General features: G+C 29.0%; 1 protein-coding gene across 2 annotated transcripts; it reads left to right on the top strand.

Moving 5' to 3' along the window:
- The first annotated feature begins 5,748 nt into the window (after positions 1-5,748).
- On the top strand, positions 5,749-8,539 carry LOC114176164. Of its 2 annotated transcripts, none has more exons than XM_028061107.1 (4): positions 5,749-5,899; positions 6,514-6,774; positions 7,192-7,347; positions 8,224-8,539. In XM_028061107.1, the coding sequence occupies exons 2-3, from the start codon at positions 6,576-6,578 to the stop codon at positions 7,329-7,331; spliced, it is 339 nt and encodes a 112-aa protein (XP_027916908.1). In that variant the 5' UTR covers positions 5,749-5,899; positions 6,514-6,575; the 3' UTR covers positions 7,332-7,347; positions 8,224-8,539. The 2 variants fall into 2 exon arrangements, with proteins under 2 accessions (XP_027916908.1, XP_027916907.1); XM_028061106.1 differs by having other exon boundaries at positions 5,762-5,903.
- Positions 8,540-19,747: the final 11,208 nt, after the last annotated feature.

The following is a 19,747-nucleotide window of genomic DNA, read 5'->3' as shown; positions in this document are numbered from 1 at the left end:
GGTTGCTTTAATAGTAATAAAAAAAATGGCTAAAGCATTCAACTATTTGAGCATTTGTAAGTATTTACCCGTATTGGTCAAGATTATGGGAGAATCAAAAATTACAATTTAACTTTTAAATCTTGAAATTTTAAAACTTCACAATTGTGAATTTTTTTACTACTTCAAATTTTCATAAACTAATTTCAAACTTAGAACATATAGAAATGAAAAATTTAGCCATATGTTATAAAGCAATATGGGAGACCAAGGTCTGACCTAATGTTTTTTTTTTTTTTATTTGGAGAAGGAAGAAAGTACCAACAATGGATCAATTCAAAACGATAAATATCTTCAATTGGACTCATACTTAGCCTTTCCGAGGTGCAAGTTAGAACCAGAGTCTTTAAAGCATACTTTGTTCCCATGTTATAAGGTAAATTGACTATGGAAAACGTGTTATGGTTGGGTGCATGTATACTAATCTCTTTCTTAATGTTAGCTCGATTGGTTCGAAATATACGTACTATCTTTTTTAATGTTAGCTTGATTCAATCAATGACAAGTGTATCCATCCTGTAGTAGCAACTAATAAGTAATTATAGTTCTTCAAAAAAAATTGTGTAATACATGTCAATGATGGTAATCAATAACTAATTTAGACAAAAATATTTTTATAAACCGGATTACAAAAGATAATTTTTAATACACAGTTAATCAAATATCAAGTTATGGATAAACCACAACATGCATTAAGAGTAGCAACAAAATGCTAACGTTGAATAAAAAGGCATGTAATATACAATTGTACATGGTGGGAAAAAAGGTGCTTTAAACCACCGAATAAGCTGCAGGCTGGAAGGCCGAGTACACTCCAGCTTAAGAAGCAAAGCAAGCAGCGCAGACTTTAGACCTGACGCATTGATGGGCTAGTCTGAATACACTCCAGTAGGCTAGTCTGAATATATTCCAATGCAGGAACCTTCATGGTGCTCATTAGTTTAAAGTAAATAGGCAACGTGAAAACAAGCAAAGAGGTTACGATATGGTGATTAATTAGAGAGAGAGTCGAAGCGATTTCGACACAGGAGCAAAGAATGTATCTAATCAATAGTAGTGAGGATTATACAAATTTGTGCTAGAAAATAGAATGGTAAGAATAGAATTAAATTAATTAAACACAGTTAACAAAACATAAAACCAACTAAACACTATACACCCTAGGTCCATAGGGTTAGGTCCATTAAAGTAGTATAAAAGGCACTATTCACGAGATAAAATAACTATGCTATTTTTACTATTCTTGTCATTTATTGCTCTGACACTGACTTAGGCGTCGGAGTGACTTTGCAGGCTCCACTGCCAGTAGGACCTTTCATCGGAAGAGGATATTTCGGCTCTGGGACTTAGGCATTGAAGTGAAGAAAGTGGACATGTGCATTTAGAGGTTCATTAGCTCCGATACAATTTGTGTTCGCGAGTATATCTTTACTCCGCCAGGAACATTTGGCGCCCACTGTGGGGCCGAAGAAAGTTGATGCACATGGTGTCTACTAGAAACATGGCAAGTAACGGACAGGAGGTGCAAGCAGCTGAAAACAACCAGATAGCAATCAAGCTAGCCATACAAGAAAGAGTTAGCTAAACTCCGAGCTAAAAATGCTAGTATCAAACAAAAACTTGAAGGCAACAACGAGAAGGGTGAAGGGGAACAACCGCGTCCCAGCAAGACTCAAGTTACCTCTCAACCAGCGCACATCAAGATCGTGGAGGAGAGTGCACCTAACCCCCCAACTGTGCGGACAATTAATACGTCCGCGTTGCAGAAAAATGCGTGCAAGCACCCTTTTATAGATGAAATAATGGAAACTCCCTTACCTAGAGGGTGAAAAACTTTAGTCATCGATAGGTATGATGGCACGACAGACCTTAATGAACACATACATGTATATCTCACACAAATTGGTCTATACACCACTGAAGATGATTATAAGTTGACACCCAATCTCAAAAACATCGAATATAAAGTATTTCATCCTCATTTGTCTATTATTATATAAATGGAGCAACAATAGACAATTGTGCTTTATTATACACCTCCTCATTAGGTCATCTGTCTATGTGTCTTATTTAGTTACACACTTGGGATGAGACCATTGCTATTGAGAGGATCATTATATGAGACCATAATTTACTTTTTGTGAGTTTATTTATGCAACATTATTTTTATGATATTCTTACAATTTCTACTAATGCAAAAGTCTTATAACATTCACTTTTAATAATTTTTATTTACTTCTTATCGTAAGACATATTCTTAAGATAAAAAAATAATTTTTTTTCTTATAATTTAGAATCTTATTTAAAACCTAAAATCTTAAATTTTATATAATATTAACATGCTTTACGGAAAAGAGATCTTATAAAACCTATATTATAAACTTATATCCTATATATGAACTTTACATTATCTATGTTGAACATAGGAAATATTTTCTTGTACCAATTCTTAAATTTATTAACATCATTGATCTAAATACAGTTTATTTTTTATAATAGACCTTTTTACTATTCATATGAGAAATTCGATTTGCGGAAAAACGAAATCTGATCATGGTTTTTATGTTTGTAATCTGATCATGGTTTTTATGTTTGTAGTGTAGTTGACCGCTGGAATTTAGATCCTTACAATCTATTATTATCATTATTTTTTTATTATCATAATCACGATATATTTAAATTATTTTATTTATTCAAAAATTTTAGTCATAACTTAGTTATAAGTATTAAATTAAATATATTTTCTAATTCTGAATTCATTTTACACTATTAAAATGTTAAATTTATAATAAGTCATTTTCAATAAATAAATATATAATTTATAATAAACAATGTTTTTAATTATTCAATTTCTTAAAATTAGAAAGAAAAAACTGCATAAAATTTGGTTATGGAGTCAAATTCCACATTCAACCTTTTTTATCCTGTTGATTTAGACAATTTTGTTATTTCTATTCTATTTTCTTCCTCTCTGGTATTTTTTTTAACAGCTAATTAAATTTAAAAATTACACATTTGGGTTATTTTTAAGAAAAATTACTTGTATAGTCAAGTTGTGCTTACGGACGATTTGTTGTGAAGAAGTTGTTATGTCCTTTAATGACTTTTGACTATTGAAGTGAAGTCGTAAAAACATATAATTTATGTGTAAATTAAAGTCCTAACATGAGAAGAGCTAATTTGATCTATTGATAATCACACTTAATTAGAAGAAATAATCTTTCGCTATGGTGACTTTGGTGTTAAGGTTGAAACTGTCATTTCTTATAACTGTTGACATGTGAAGCCAAGGTGATATGTCTCTTAAAGATTTGATGAAACCCTTTTGAAGTACCTTGAAGCCATTACCATTGGAATGAAGTCTACATTGATGAAGAAAAATGAGATTTGATGGAATTCATGTTGATCAAGGTTGGAACGTGTGCTCTTCACATAGTTACATCATTAAGAAAGTGTATTTGATGTTTGTAATTCATATTGTAGACCTTGTAGCATTAATTAGATGTATTTTTAATTTGTTGAATGGTTTTTCAACGTGTTAAAATGTCTCTTTTAATCTGTTGAATGATTTTTCAACATGTTAAAAGGTCGGCTGCAGTAGTCTTAACCTGCAACTAATTCAATCAGTTGATTTATTTTTTAATCGACTGATTTTACTTAAGTCAAGTGAAATCAACCGATTGATTTGGAAATCAACTTGTTGAATTTCGTAACAGTTTAACTATAAGAGCTGTGATTTTCGAAAGAGAGGTATTCTGATCATTTTTTAGCGTGAAATTATTCTGGAAACTCTCTCTTTCATGATCATTCAGACTACAGCAGTTGAAGATTGATCTTGGATCAATTCTTGGAGCTTTTGACTTATGTTTGAAGCTTGGAGAAAGTGGTTTGTGATAGGCTGGGTTGTGCTACCACTCAAGTTTGATCTTGCTCAAACTTTGTGTGTGTGTCTAGTGGTTTTCCAGGTCTGCAAGAGGGTTCTTGTTGTGCTGGTGTGATTCTTGTGTGATTCAAGAGTCTTGTTTGTGGTTTTTGCTTATTTTGAAAGTGTAAAGGTGGATACTTTGTAAATCTTTTGAAATAGTGCAAAGTCAAGCTCAGGTTGCCTTGACAAACTGGATGTAGCTCAGGTTTGAGTGAATCAGTATAAAAATCTTGTGATCCAAGCTTTTCTCTAACCCTTCTCTCTTGCATAATCATTTAAAGTTTAAAGAACTTGAGTTTAAATCATCTTTTTAGTGTTCTTGTATGTTTTCATGACATATGCAGCATTGAGCATGTTTGCATAATTAATTAGAACCTATCTTGATCATTCTTGTGCACGATTTCTGGTTTAAAACTCGAATTTGCATTTTTGCATTTTTTCCAGTATTTCAGTCGACTGTTTTCTGTTTCAATTGGTTGATTATACCAGAACATAATATGTTTAGTAAAATTAATCGATTAACTTTGTTTTTTATCGATCGAGAATATATTGTCCAATAGCTTTTGCATCCTAACTTGGTGATCAAATTGATTCAATTAAAGGTGATTTTTAGCTTTCAAATATAGCCTAAATTTTTAACTACAATTCAACCCCCTTGTTGGTATTTCAACCATTTCAAAATTAACAATAACGACTTTGGTTAATGTTTTCCAAAATGATATCATAAGAGAACTTGTGTCACTAAGTGACGACTGTGGTGTAATATAAGTTGAATCGAAATTATCATCTCTTATGATGACTTCAATTAAGGTTCTTATGATTTCTTTTAGAAAACCATAACTGAAATTGTCATAGGAATGAAAAATTCAGTTTTAACACCAAAGTTGCAATAGCAGAATACAATTTCTTTTGATTAAGTGTGATTAACATCAATCAAATTAACACTTTTCATGTTAAAACTTTAATTAACACAAAAGTCGTCATTTGCGTCTACGACTTTACTTCAATGGTTAAAAGTTATCAATGAACATGCCAATTTGACCCTACACATATGTAATTTTGAAATTTAATTAACCCGTTCGATAAAAAAAAAAAACCTCCCTCTCCTTTTGTAAATTACGTCCCTTCACTTTTGTAAATGATTCTTTATATCTTTTGATTTATTTCTCTTCATTGTTTATTTTTTATCTTTTAATATGATTTTTTTGTTTGATTTTTTGTTTTTGTAAAATTTTCAATCCCGTCAATGGTTGTTTTTCATTGTTTAATTAGTTTCTTTTGCATGCTCTCTTTATCTCACGATTTGTTCATGGAATTCATTATAATTCTTCCCATAATTAAACTATATGCTAATAATCTTCCAACTTTTTATGATGTGATTTTAATGTATACAGAATTATTTGATTGGTTCCTGATGAATATATATCCTTTATTTTTTTTACTTATATTATTTTAAATATTATTAAAATAACTTACATTTGTAAATAAATGGTTACCATGTATCAATGTTAGTCTAAATAAAAAACACAACAACACAGTACAAATACAAACACATATAATTTTAAAAAGAACAGAAGCTCAAACCAATAGTTTGAGAAAAAAACTATTTGAATTTTAAAATTTTAAGAAATTGTTTTTAATTTTATTTTAGTTTTTCCTTTTCGTTAGAGGAATAATGCAACAGGGCTTGAAAATCTTGAAAGATTGGGCCGAAAGCCCATCCCAATTTCAAATATTTAATATAGGCCCACCCATAATCCATTTGAAATAAGAGACTATTCTGTCCTCGTGCAATTTTCCTTCTCGTATATTAAAACCTAACAAAGCCACACGCAGTAAAGAGCGCCTCTTTCGTAGAACACAGTCCGCAGCCGGAGTTTGCTTTCGTTGCTGGTGCTGTCTATTGATTCCACTAACCTGACCAAACCAAACAAGGCAGGTAAACAAACATCCTTGTTTTCGTGTTCGTTCTCACTTTACATTAAATTTCGTTTTCAAGTTTTGCCTTTTTAAAGGAAGAAAAGATGTTGAACTTGTTCAAGATTAGTTTTTGTAAAGTTTAGTTGAATATTATGGTTTCGGGTACTTTGGGGAAGGATTTTGATTGCCATTAGATTTTTTTTCTTACATGTTTCATGCGTGCCTTCTGAAATCTTGTTAGTGTTAGGTTAATTCATTTTGTTGGATACCAAGTGCTACCTATGTGTGTAGTTTGATAAACTCTATGGCGTCTTTGTCGAAGTTATAATACAGACTTTTTTGTTTAGTCAAAAGAAAATATAATAGGCAAAATTCAAACTATTGGATTGATTATTGTTGTTGCTTTTAATTCTCCTAACGTGGGCAGCGAATTTCATGGAATTCATTTGTCGTCCAAATATACAAGATGCTATTCTTAAAATTGGGATTCAAATTGACCTATTAATTTTGAAATATCTGAATCAGTGGAATTTATTTAAATAAATTGTGAGATTTGTGCCAAATACTAGAATTCATTAAATAGAAAAAGTAATTGAATTACTAATACTGATGAATTTTATTCTTAGCAGGCCCCAAGTAATACTGTGAAATCTATATTGAAGTATAGGAAGGTGAAAGAAAGTACAAGAGAATGGCAAAGTCTTTGAGATCAAAGAAGGAGAAGAGGCTGAGGGCAATTCGAAGGGAGCTTGTTGAACCTTTCTATGACAAGAAAGAAGCTGCTAAGCTGGCTGCCCAGGAAGCTGCTCTTGCTGCACCAAAGTTGGAGGTTCCTTCGAAATCAAAAAATACCATGGATGTGACCACTTCCACTAGCAACACCAACATGGGTACCATATCAATTCTTTTACTTAATAATTTTTTTTATACCTTCCCTCTTCTTGAGTACTTATGATTTATATGCTGATTTTTGTGATATAATGTTATTTTATATATATGGAGATTGATTAGAGTGAATTGATCTTATACTATGTTTTACTATGCTCTACATGAGTAAGCCAACATTTAAACCCATGACTCTTTATGCTGATTGGAACTGTGTTCTGAAGATGGTGTTGCTCTATCATGCTTATCATTTGTGATCTTTCTGAGCACCAACCATATGGTTGTGAAAGCTTTGTTGCATAATAAGAATATTTTGCTAAATGAAAAATCCCAAATTCATACTTTCTTTTTAGTTATTTCTTGGCATCTGATTACCTTACAATAAAAATCTAATATGTGGTGTTTGCTTTTAAATTTTTCAGATGTGGAGATGGCTGACGGCAGTCAAACCATGGCTTCCTTAAAGCCTGTTGGTGGAATAGGGAAGAAAATGAAAAAGAAATTGAAAATAGCTAAAAACAAGCGCCGTGGTAAGGGAAAGATTGGGAAGCGCAAAATATGACTCCAAGTAAAGAATGGTAATGATATGTCATTTATTTGCAGCATGAATTATTACATTACATCTACACACTGCACATTACATCCATTGGTTTCTTATTTTGGAAATTTAACTATCAAGATTTATAGAGGCATGCAAGTTAATCAAATATCTAGTTTTTAGTTAAGAATGTGAAATTGATCTGTTAGTCTCTGATATGTTTTAGGATTTTAAATATGTTTCTATAGTTGAAAACTTTGTAAGTAGGTCCTATATATTTTGCCAAAAGTAGATGTAATATTCCTGATCAATGATAGTTTTTAATAGGAACCTGTTTGAAAATTTCAAATAGTTTAGGAAAAGTGTTACTTGTTTTTCTATTTTGTTGGTTCTTTAACTATTTCAGAATTTTTAAATGGATCCTGTACATTATCGAGGATTCAAAATTTCCACCTAGCTTAGAAGGATCCTAGACCCGAGGATCCAACCATTTTAGGGAACAAATATTCTATTAGACTTCTTGATCAACTAAGTCACTAATTCGGTATGTCATGGCATTTTGACTTTACAATACGTATGTAGCTATCTATGAACCTTAGATGCTTGATATCATAAACATACAAAGATATGGAAAATACTTATAAATTTAAGATATAATGCTGTTTCGATATGTGAACATATATACAAGATGAAATCAAGTGATATTTAATAAATAGAAAAAATGTTTTGTTGAAAATCAGTGTAACTTTCCAACATTATGTCATACTTTATTCCGATTATTAACTCTGCATTACATTACTAGTCGGGAAAATCTCTAGCATTTTCCTGCATAACTGTTTGTGCATGTTTTGCACGAGCTTTGTGGATTGTAGGTTGGCTTAATCAACCTTCACTGATTTTTGTTTTGATTTTGTAGATTGTATTGAAGCTGTGAAGAGCTCCTGTGCTTTTTGTCTTGATTAATGAATAGTGTTCAAATTTTGACAGAGAAGATGAAACCATTGAAATCTATCGTAAGCTAAAAACCATTGAAATTCTGCACCAGGCTTAGTTTCTTTAGTCTAATTTTTTCAGTCCTTTTGTGCCCTTATGAAAATGGCCTTGAAGAACTAGCTGGCCATTTGAATTGCTATATGAAATTTACTTTTAGAGTGTCTCTGCAATACCATAATTTAGCACGAAACTTGTACACTTTTACAAATTTTAATATTCGACGTTAAATTTTATGTGAATCTTAAAATTATACGTATTTTATTATTTTTTAATTGACAGTCATTACTAAAGGTTCACAGGCGTTAAAATTATACATACATATTTTCAGTCTAAAGTAAATATGTATTATATTTTAAATTAAATATGTATTTTATTACTGGATTGTTTTAATTTTATAAATATTGTTACTTTTGTCAATTTTTTATTTGACACATTTCAAAAATTTTACATTTTTTATCATTTACTCAATTGAATATTAATTTTCTAATGGTGTGATATAATGTTACTAATAACTTAGAAAATGTTTTATTTCATGCTATATGGGTTAGAAATAATTGTGTCACAATCTTTAATTCTAAATATTAAACTATTTATTTAACTTTTATCATTTACTCAATTGAATATTAATTTACTAATGGTGTGGTATAATTGTTACTAATAAATTAGAATGTTTTATTTCATGTTATATGGGTCAGAAATAATTGTGTACCAATCTTTATTTTGAAGTATTAAACTATTTATGTAATGCTTCTGAACATGCATACATATAGATATATATATATATATATATATATATATATATATATATATATATATATATTTAAAAATTATAGCGAATTACTTTAATTTAATAAGTGTTAATTCAAATATAAAAGCTACGAATTTAAAAGCTGTTTTATTAAACATTTTGCGAATAATTGTAATAAATAACCTGTAAAGTTTAAAATTATGAAAGTATTTCAGAAGGTTCATAGTAAAGTATATAAATTTTCTAGTAATATTTTTATATCAGGACTATTTTAAATTTTATATTTATTTCCCTTCTGTTGAAGTTGTTTAAAAAACGTTAACTTGTCTGAAAGTTAAAACATATATACTTTGTTGAAAAAATTTGAAAACAAAAACAATAAAAATTGTGAAACTTAATATTTTTTGATAAAATATACGTAATTAAAAGTTCAATAGTAAAGTTTGTAAAATTGTTAGAGTTGAATGTTAAATGCATAATTTGCGATAGAACTAAAAGTTATCTCAAATTGATTATGTTACGACACTGTTATCTTAGCAAAAGTAAATTGTGTATAATTTACGATTTTAGATGATAAAATTTATAAATTGAAAATTTAGGATAAAAATTACTAAAGTGTAAAAATTAAGTGATAAATATGCATTAAGCCAATCCAAATATGAATTTGAATTTAAATGGAAAAATTTATCATTTTGTTTTGACTTTATTTTTTGTTTTAATAATTTGAAAATAAATAGTGAAAATAATAATATAATAGAAATGCTTGAAAATAAGATTAGAATATGGGTTTAGAAGAATAATTAGCAAAGCTCAATGGATATACTATATTACAAAACTTTCAAGAAGTTAGAGTTACTTCAAGATGCTGTACAACCATATGATAGCGTACAATGATTATTAACAAATGCACAAACTTTATACTAAAAATGAGAAACGTTTATAAAAAAAATGATCATCTATAAATTGATTGTAATGATTCAACATCATCAAAATCAATCATAATAACTCTGACTTCAAATTTATTTGTAAGTTGACCTCATCAAACTCGTTCATCGTTATAAAGAAGAACTAATCATCTTAATTAATACTTTTAAAAAAAAGTAAGACAACACCATTTGAGAAAAGTCTATACATTCAAGTAAAAATAAATTACCAATGCAAAATCAGATTTCACCGTATAGGACAACAATTTTCCGATAACCATTTTTCATTCAATCGGTGGATTTTTAAATCTTAAAAATTTTACAATGATGGTTATAAGAAAATTAGAGGGTTATATTTCTCTCTTCATCTCTTTTTCTTTCGTTATCAGTGTTGCAATTTGGATTGGTGTTGTGTTGATACTATTATAGTAGTTTGGATTGTTTATTAGATATATACATTTAGCTTTTTTATTTTATTTTATTTTATTTAACATTAAGATTAAATTTTGTAATTTATTTGATAATAATGTTTTATGTTAGGCAAATTTACTTTATATTACATTAAGTGAAACGTAATTTTTTGTTTGAAATTAAACATAAAAGGTTACGTGTTATTTTCAATTTAAAAATAGGATTAAAAGGACTAAATTCACGTATTTATAAAGTTAAGTGACAAAATTGGTTCAAGATTTTTTAGAGGTACTAATTCCAATTTTCACTAAAAGTTGAAGAACTAAAAATATATTTAACCCTTAAAAATAAGAGAAGGAATATCATTTCTCAAAATATTAAATCTTGAATTGTTTAGTTGGATAATCCGGAAAAATTAATAATCTTTTAGTACTTCATTAATATGTATAATTTAATTTACATTTTATATATTTTTTTAAAATTCAATTTATTATATTTATATTGATTATGCTTGATTACCATTTTCATTTTATGTAATCTAAATACAAATCTGAAATTCTGTGAAATATAAAAAATGTTGCTTAAAATTTATATACTAATCATTTATAAAAGAAGTGAATATTCTTTAATAAGATATGGTTACAACTTTAACTAAAAAAATTATATTTAAATATGTTTAGATAACACTTAATGTCAATGACGACATACTTACAAAAACGTACATATTACAAAATATTACAAAACGTACAAATGGATCAAGATTAAATTAATTCGACAAACATAAATTACAAGTATGAGACAACCAGAAAAAATATACAATATGTGTTGCATAATGTTGACATTAGTGTTGATAGAGTAAAGTTTATGTGTGTTTCTGCTAATTGTTGACTGAGAAAAGAGTGAGTTATTCAAATTAAGGAACACATTCTCTTCAAATAATTTCTTTGAAATTATACAAGTTAGATATGACATGGTGAGGTATTAGATTTGTCAAATGTGTGTCAAACCGAAGAATTTGATGATTTCCTCATAGATGAGTGATTGGAGAACGATTGATTAAAGACATGATGATTCATAAGCTTGGAGCATACTTCTTTGCTCAAACACCTACAAAAATATGAGTAATGATGCAGAGGCCCCTATATCCTATATCCAATAACTTCACACGATTGTTAACAAAATGTTAAAGTTAATAAATTTAAAGATAGTTAATGAGAACAAATAACAACTTCACATACTTGATTTTTTTTATTAAAAGATATGATTCTAAAAGAAACTACACTACCTAACTGAAACTGTTAAATGAAAAAGATATTTTGATTGATGAGTATGAAATATAAAATTATAATGAAACGAAAAGATATTTTGATCGATGAGTATGAAATATTAATATACCGAAATACGACTTATCAAGTTACAATGTGAAGACAAATATTAATATAATAGTAATTACATGATGAAGATAATGTATATGTAAAGACTAAAAAATAATATTTTAGAATTGATTATGTCTTTGAAATAGTGAGACTCAGTCATTTTAATATTAAAATGCTTAACTATAAAAAAATAATTTATAACGAGTTTCATTACTTTAAAATACAATATCTCTCTAGAAATAACTTTTGTATAATTATCTTTTTTCTTTATAAACTTTCCTATTATTTGTTCATTTGTTTGAAGATTGGAGAACACCATAATGATTCTCTTGGTGAGTTCTTCCTTATTGTATGATCAATTTTTTCGTTTGATGAAGTTGAATTTCAACTCTTTTTTCCCTTGGTCAAATCTATATTCTAGTTTGCATGTAATCTCTTTTTGGTTGCATGTGTTGTTTGAATATTCTATGAGTTTTTGTTGATCAATGATCATAATGGTATGACCTGATTATTTTTGTGATGTTTTTATGTGTAGATAAAACATCTTGTGGGATTAGAGAGGTTTTAGAGTTATAACAGCTAGACTTGTCAAGAATAGGTGAGGAAAGCTAAGTTTTAACTTTTATGATATGCATGCTTTTAGGTAATTGTTGATTGAAATTAGGAATTTGTGGTCTTGAGCTTGGAATTACCGCTTGAATAGGTTTGTACTAACTTTTAGTTTGTTGAATTTGTGATACCATGGCAGAGTATGTGTGGTATGATAGAACTGTCAAAATTTCTGATTTTGTGCATTTGAGTTGTGTTATGTATGAGTAATATGGCATTTCCTAAGCTAGAACCTGAAATTTTAAGGTATTTTGAAGTTTATAAAGTGGGTATTAACTAAGATGTCAAATTACTCAATTCAAGCTCAAAAAGGTAAGTTATGGGTGTTGAGATGACGTCGGGCGTCACTGATAGCATTGGGCGTCATTTAAACAATGGTTTCTCTAGTTTGGTTGTCGATGGGCGAGAGTTCATTAGGCGACACAAAGTTAGAGAGCTCACTAACTTGGTGCCGTCGGGCGTCAACTAGGTTCGCTGGGTGTAAAAAAAGTTAATTAAATCCCAGGAGTTCTAGAGGGGATCTTGTTGGCCACCACTAGGCTCGCTAGGCATCGAGGCTGGCACTAGGCGTCGAGGCTGATGCTAGGCGCTACTCTTCCAAGGACTTTTGTGGTTGAGTTGTGCTAGGCAGTAATGAATGGTGCTAGATAGTAGTTGGATTACTTCCAACTTGTATTTTAAATTATATAAAGGATTTTTTTTAAGTATATAGTTGTATAAATGATTATTTGATGATGTATGAACTTTTGGAATCTAATGAGGTATGAACTGTGAGGATGAATTGATTTCCAAGGAGGAAAATCCTTGTGAAGTATATTTGTTAGGGTAGGCATTGGGATTAAGAATGGATGTTATCCTAACACTCTACTAACCATTCAAACTCATATAGAGATGATGAGTTAGGTGGTGAGAATACTAGAAGGTCTTGTCTAAGAATAAATTTATAGTTCAGGAAAAGCACTAACCTTGTGGGTGAAAGGTGTCCATTACAAGTGCAAAACTTCCAAACAGTTCGACATTAATGCAATTATCTAAATAATTGAGTCTAAAAGAGTCTTTAAACCAAGTGTTTTATATCTATATGTATGTTTGAAGTGCATTGTATAGTGATATAACATGTTCAACTATATATGATGTTTCTTTTGCAAATTAGGTTATGCTCTTGTTGTTTGTCTTGTCTTTTGTTGTTTTTTTCTTTTACAATGATCACTTTATTGGTGTGAGTAGATTAAGATACACGTGTAGAGATGCTTCTTGAGGAGGAGAACCAATTGTTTGAGATGTTAGATTATGTTACAAATTTGTCTTTAATTTTTGGAACGTTAAACATTCATGATGTTGTAGTTATATTTTGAGATGCATGTAATAATCTTATAGCTTTTGAATTATTTGTGTTTCTGAATATTAATTATGAAATGTTTTATTTTAGTAGTTTTTAGCTATTAAAATGGGATATTACAAGTATATCTCCATCATCTATGACCATACAATTTTATTTAAAAGTCTAAATTTTAATTATGTAAATGAAATACCATCATCCCTTACCTTCCCCAAAAAAATTATGTATCGCACATAATATAAATGATATAATATAAACAATTTATTAGTATAGAAAACTAACAGGTTTCAGGTTTTTTTTTACTAACTTTTGTTTTAAGTATTTAATTTTTTTAAAATATTGAATAAGTTAAAAATTTCGGTTAAAATACATGAAAAAAAAAGATTTATTTTTGTCTAAATTTTTATTTAATTTGTCTCATAATACTTTTTATTGTAAGAGCCTATATGTTTTTTTTATCATACGGTGATATATTAGATCAATATATATATATATATATATATATATATATATATAATAGAAGAAATTGAATATATAAAATACACAAGTTGTAAAATTGACAAAGATAATATATAAGACTCAACCAAAAAAAATGAATTTATTAAATACCTAATTCAAAAGAAAGAAAATGTTAAAATACTTAAAAAAATGTTGATAGGAAAGCGAAAACATATTTATATATTAATATATAATGACATTAATATAATATATTGATTTATTGAAGTAAAATTCTAAAGCCTCTCACACTATTGAAAATGAAAAGAAAAAAAAAAACACTCCCCTTTACTTATTTTCCCCTTTATTTTTATGAAAAATACAAATTAAATAATAGCAATATCTGGTTAAGAAGGGAAATTGATCATCCTCTTCTTAAAACGAATCTATCTTCACATATAGGACAAACAGAAAGACTTGAACAATTAGACAATTAAAGGAATTTTATAGCACTTTAACTGTAAGTACAGCCATTGATTCTCATTTGTCTATTATCACTTGTCCTATTTATTTTATTTTTATTGTTTATTTGTAAACTTTGTTTTTTCTTCTTTCTTTGGTATCAATGACCACACGCTTGGGTTAGTTTTTTATTGTATAATAACAACTATTTGAAGTGTAAAAGAAAAAAAAAACAAAATAAAAGTAGAATAAAAGCGTTATTTAAATATAGATATCTTACAAAGAAAATTGAACTCAACACTACAATTTTATAAATAAAAAAATGTTTAGTAACTGATAGAAAGGAGACAAATATATTTGGATTGAGTTAGAAAATATAATGCGAAATTGGAAGTTGCAATCATCCACATCATAGTATTTGCCGGCATGCAACATTATTGTCTTGTGGATGATATCTAAGATCTCACACATCCTCTTCTACATATGTGTCTTTTTTCATATGATTGCGATATATATTATGTCTTCAGTACATATTTTATTCCTCTAAAACTATTACGTTGTTAGGTAAAGGTTTTGGGATTAATCTGTCTTGTCGAAAAAACAAAAAATGGAGAATAAAATTAGAGTATAGTATTTTTTGACAAAATCTTAACGTATTAATTGTAAAATGATTATTTACCATAAAACATAGAGCTCGTATGTACATGTAAATGTGTTTTTCTAATCACTGATAAAGACACTCTCTCACTCTCAACCATATATATATATTTTTTTTAGAAATAGAAAAAAAAAGTTAAATAATAATGGATGGATGAACATATTGTGTCATGATCACATCACAAGAGGAATAATTAGTAGAGAATGAAGAACACGTGGACTCATTTTGTGGCCAATGCTACTCGTCAAAAGCAACCAGGGACCGGCCTTCAATTACTTTAATAATAAAGGAAATAACGGAAAAGCTATTTCAGTTTATATTTTTGTTCTTATCATATATAATCCAAATCCAAAGTACCTAAGTTCATTGCACTATAATAATCTATCACTATCTAACTTACATATAATGACTGCGTGTATTTTTACTCAGACAAATTCCATCACATTCTTTTTATCGGGGGTTGTTGCATTTAATTGTGTTACTAGAATAGAAGTGTCTTAGAAAAGTGGAAAAGGTTAAGAGAATGTTTAATAATTCTCACATGCAATAGAATTTATTAATTATGGTTTAGATAGTGATTATATTGAATGTACGTAGTTGAGAGATCATGTCTAAATGCCTATAAATTAACTATGTCTGCTCATGATAAAATATAATAAGTTATAATATATATTTATTCACATACTTGTTTGTTAACACTCTTAAATTTTCTGGATTTTGATATTTCTAGTTGTTATTTTGGATGATAATGTATTGTATTTTTAATTTTGTAGTAAAATTTTACTTTTATCTTCTCATTTTCAGTGAGTATGTAATTTCTATTCTATTGCCATTACTTTTGGAAAAACTAGTATACTCTACATTGCTGAGCTTATTTATTATTGGAAATATTAATTAAATACTTAAAAAAATAATATTATTGAGTATATAATACCAAATGAATATTAATATCAAATATATAAAAATTATCAAATAATACTTGAATAAATGTCAACTGTTTATAGAAAAAAAAAGTGCTTAAAAAATCGTGTTCAGACCTGCACCCAAAATTGTGTTACGTAGGTAAATTTGAAAAATAGTGTGCTATCTGGATTTTTTTCTCTTCATGTGTGCTATGTTAAAAAAAAAAAAAATCTGCAACACCCCAACCATTGACCAACTGTTTAGACAACTTGCAATTAAAGACCATGGGAGTAGATATATAGTATGAGCTTCTACAATATTAGTTTTATTAAGAAGATCACATATATATTTGGTATGGGTCATCACGATTGAGTTTTCTAATAAATGATTGATTTCAAGACCAAGAAAATAATGCAAGTGACCAAGTTGTTTTCAAGAGAATGTAACATGAAGTTTGGATGTAACATGATGGATGAGAGAAACAAAATTGCTAATGATGATAATATCATCAACATAAATTAAGAGATAAAGAACCTCTAAATCTTTCTTATAAATGAACAAAGAGGTATTACAACTGTTGATAAACCAAAACTGATGAAGAGTAACTTGGCGAACCACTATCTGGGTGCTTGCTTCAACCCATAAAGAGTCTTATTCAATTTACAAACAAGAGACTTGTTAGTCACTTCCAAACTAGGATGTTGCTACTTATATAAAGTTTCTTCCAAAACACCATTCAAAAAGCCATCTAACTGAAATAACTACCAATCAAAAGAGAGAACAATAGTTAAAATGATGCGAATGGTAACAAGTTTGACGACCGGAGAAAATGTTTCATGAAAATCAAAGCCTTGCATTTGATGAAACCCCTTTACTACCAATCGAGCTTTATATTTATTAAATTAGCCATCAACATTTTTCTTGACTCGAAAAACCCATTCATAACCATTTTCCTTCTAGTTAAAAGACAAGGACACTAAATCCCATGTGTGTTGATGTAGTAAAGCATCATATTCTTGTTGTATAACAACTTTCCAATCTTTATCGTTAAGAAGGATGAACTCTGTGTTGAAAAATGCTTGATTTAGATCTGAACTACATATGCAGGAGGAACCTAAGATTAAGAGGACGAGGAAACAACAACATCATAAATAACAAGAGATGCTTCTAATGTGAAGACAAAGTGAGACTGAGAAACTTTAGGTGTAGAGATAGGAGATGCTAGAATTTCAGTTTGTTTAGGTGATGAAATTAGGATTTAAATTAAAGTATTGACTAACATCCTTAATGGAATTAGATGTTTTGGGAAATAGATTAGAATAAGGAAATATGTGTTCATCAAACAAAGCATCTTTGGAAAAATATACAACCACTGAAAGAAGATACTTGTAACCTATATGTAATTGAGAATATCCTAAGAAAAGACACGCTTCAGACTTAAAATCAAGATTGAGACTTATATGGCCTTTAGAGTGGAAAACAAGAACACCGAAATCTTTTGAGAAAATGAAAATTAGGATTTTTATTGACCAAAATAGCATATGAAATAGAAAAATTTATAGAAGACGTAAGAAATTTATTGATGTGATACACATCAATGACAAATTCATAATCCCAAAACTTTAAAGGAAGAGAGGCATGATGTAACAATCCAAGCCCTAATTGAACTATGTCTATGTCTACGTTCAACAATCCCATTTTGTTGGTGAGTGTAAGGACGAATAAGTCTATCAACAATGCCATGATTAGTTGGAAAAGTAGTAAATGAACACTAATTCATCATACCAACCAAAATTAAATACTCTTAGTTTTAGTTTTTAACTACAACTCAATCATTTTCTTAAAAGTTTGAAAGCTAGATAAAGTGTCAAATTTATATTTGGTAGGAAAAATCCATGTCTATCTAGAAAAAGCATCAACAAATGAGATATAGTATTTATATCCTACATCAAATGAAATATAAGCAGGTTCCCATAAATTTGTAAATATAAGTTCTAAAGGAGAATATACAAAACTAGATTCACAAAAGGGTATTATGTGAGATTTTCTAGTATAATAGGATTTACAAAGACTGGATTTATTCACATTAGATAAAAAAATTACAATTTTTGAAAACAAATTGCATTACATGACAATTGGGATGTCCTAATTTGTTAGGCTACAAGTAGACATTATTATTTACAAAGTTAGACTTACTGACATTACTAGACACAATATTTATTGACATAGGAAGAGACTACAAAAGAACATTGTGAAATAGTACAAGCCATCAACACCACACACCATGAGGAGAACTCTATTCATCCCCTGAGATTCGACAAAACATCTGTCAAAATAAAACTCGAAAACATAGAGTTATACTTTACAAATTGACTAACAAGACTCAATAAATTTTTAGTTAGAGATGGAACATGCAACAAATTGTTTAATTGAAACAAGACTCTAGAATGATAAGGGGAAATAAAAGAAGATGAACCAACATTGTTAATTCTCAAACCTGCATCATTTCCAATGAAAATTTGATTAAGTCCATCAAATTGTTGATGTTGTTTAATATTTAATTAGTCACCAATCACATGAATACTAGCACCAGAATTGGGTATCTAGGAAGAGTTGCCTTTATCGGGAGGATTAAATTGCAACAACATAGTACTAGGTCATGAACTTATATTAGATTAAAGATTTAGATTCACCCAAGTATTGGAAGTCTGGTACGAGCTAGTAGAATAAGGAATAGATTGTTATGTGGCAGGATCAATGAAGAACAATGACTCATGTGGGATAATAAGATACATCAAATTTGAAGTGGCAAACATTGGTTATATGACCAAATTTAAGACAAATTTTTCATTGAAAATTATCAAACTTGCCATGTCCCCTAGTAGGTTCTCTACCACTACGAGCAAAACCATGATAATTGTCTTTGTTTAGTAGCACCTCTAGCATAAGATCCTTGAGTAAAATTCAGTAATGGTGTGACTAATTTATGATTCTCTTGTTCATAATGATGGAGCATGGTTTCATGTCCATACAAAAAAGCTTCAATCTTAGTAATGGAAAGAGGTCTTTTCTTGCTCTCTATAACAAAAAGAACAGAAGCATAGTCTAATGGAAGGCCTTCCAGAATTGCATCCACATGCTCTTCGTGGCGAACTGGAAATTCAACACCAACATGCTCATCAATATAATTCTTGATTTAGTCTATATAATCTTCAATAGACTTAGATTCAGGTTTGACAACTCACATAGCAGTTCACAACTGTCTTGCGCGAGACTTACTTGAAGGTTAAAATATTCAAGGATTTTCTCTTAAACCTCATAAGAATGAGTTAGCCAAGAACACGAGAGAAAACAAATTTGGAAAGCACAGACTAAAGCCAAACCAACATAGTTTGATCTTGTACTTCTGAAGCTTTATATGTAGGATTAATAACATTAACAACTCCATGAAGTTTAGATACATGTTTTATCCTTAGATACAAGCACTATTTGGTATTTAATTTTAATTTTAGGTTCAAACAACATTTTCCAACATCTCAAGAACCAAAAATTAAGTCATTGGTGATCAAGCAACAACAAACAT

This window comes from Vigna unguiculata, chromosome 3, assembly GCF_004118075.2.
Source record: "Vigna unguiculata cultivar IT97K-499-35 chromosome 3, ASM411807v1, whole genome shotgun sequence".
Lineage (NCBI taxonomy): Eukaryota > Viridiplantae > Streptophyta > Magnoliopsida > Fabales > Fabaceae > Vigna > Vigna unguiculata.
The sequence above is the reverse complement of the archived record's forward strand: the minus strand, read 5'-3'. Positions and strand labels throughout refer to the sequence as shown.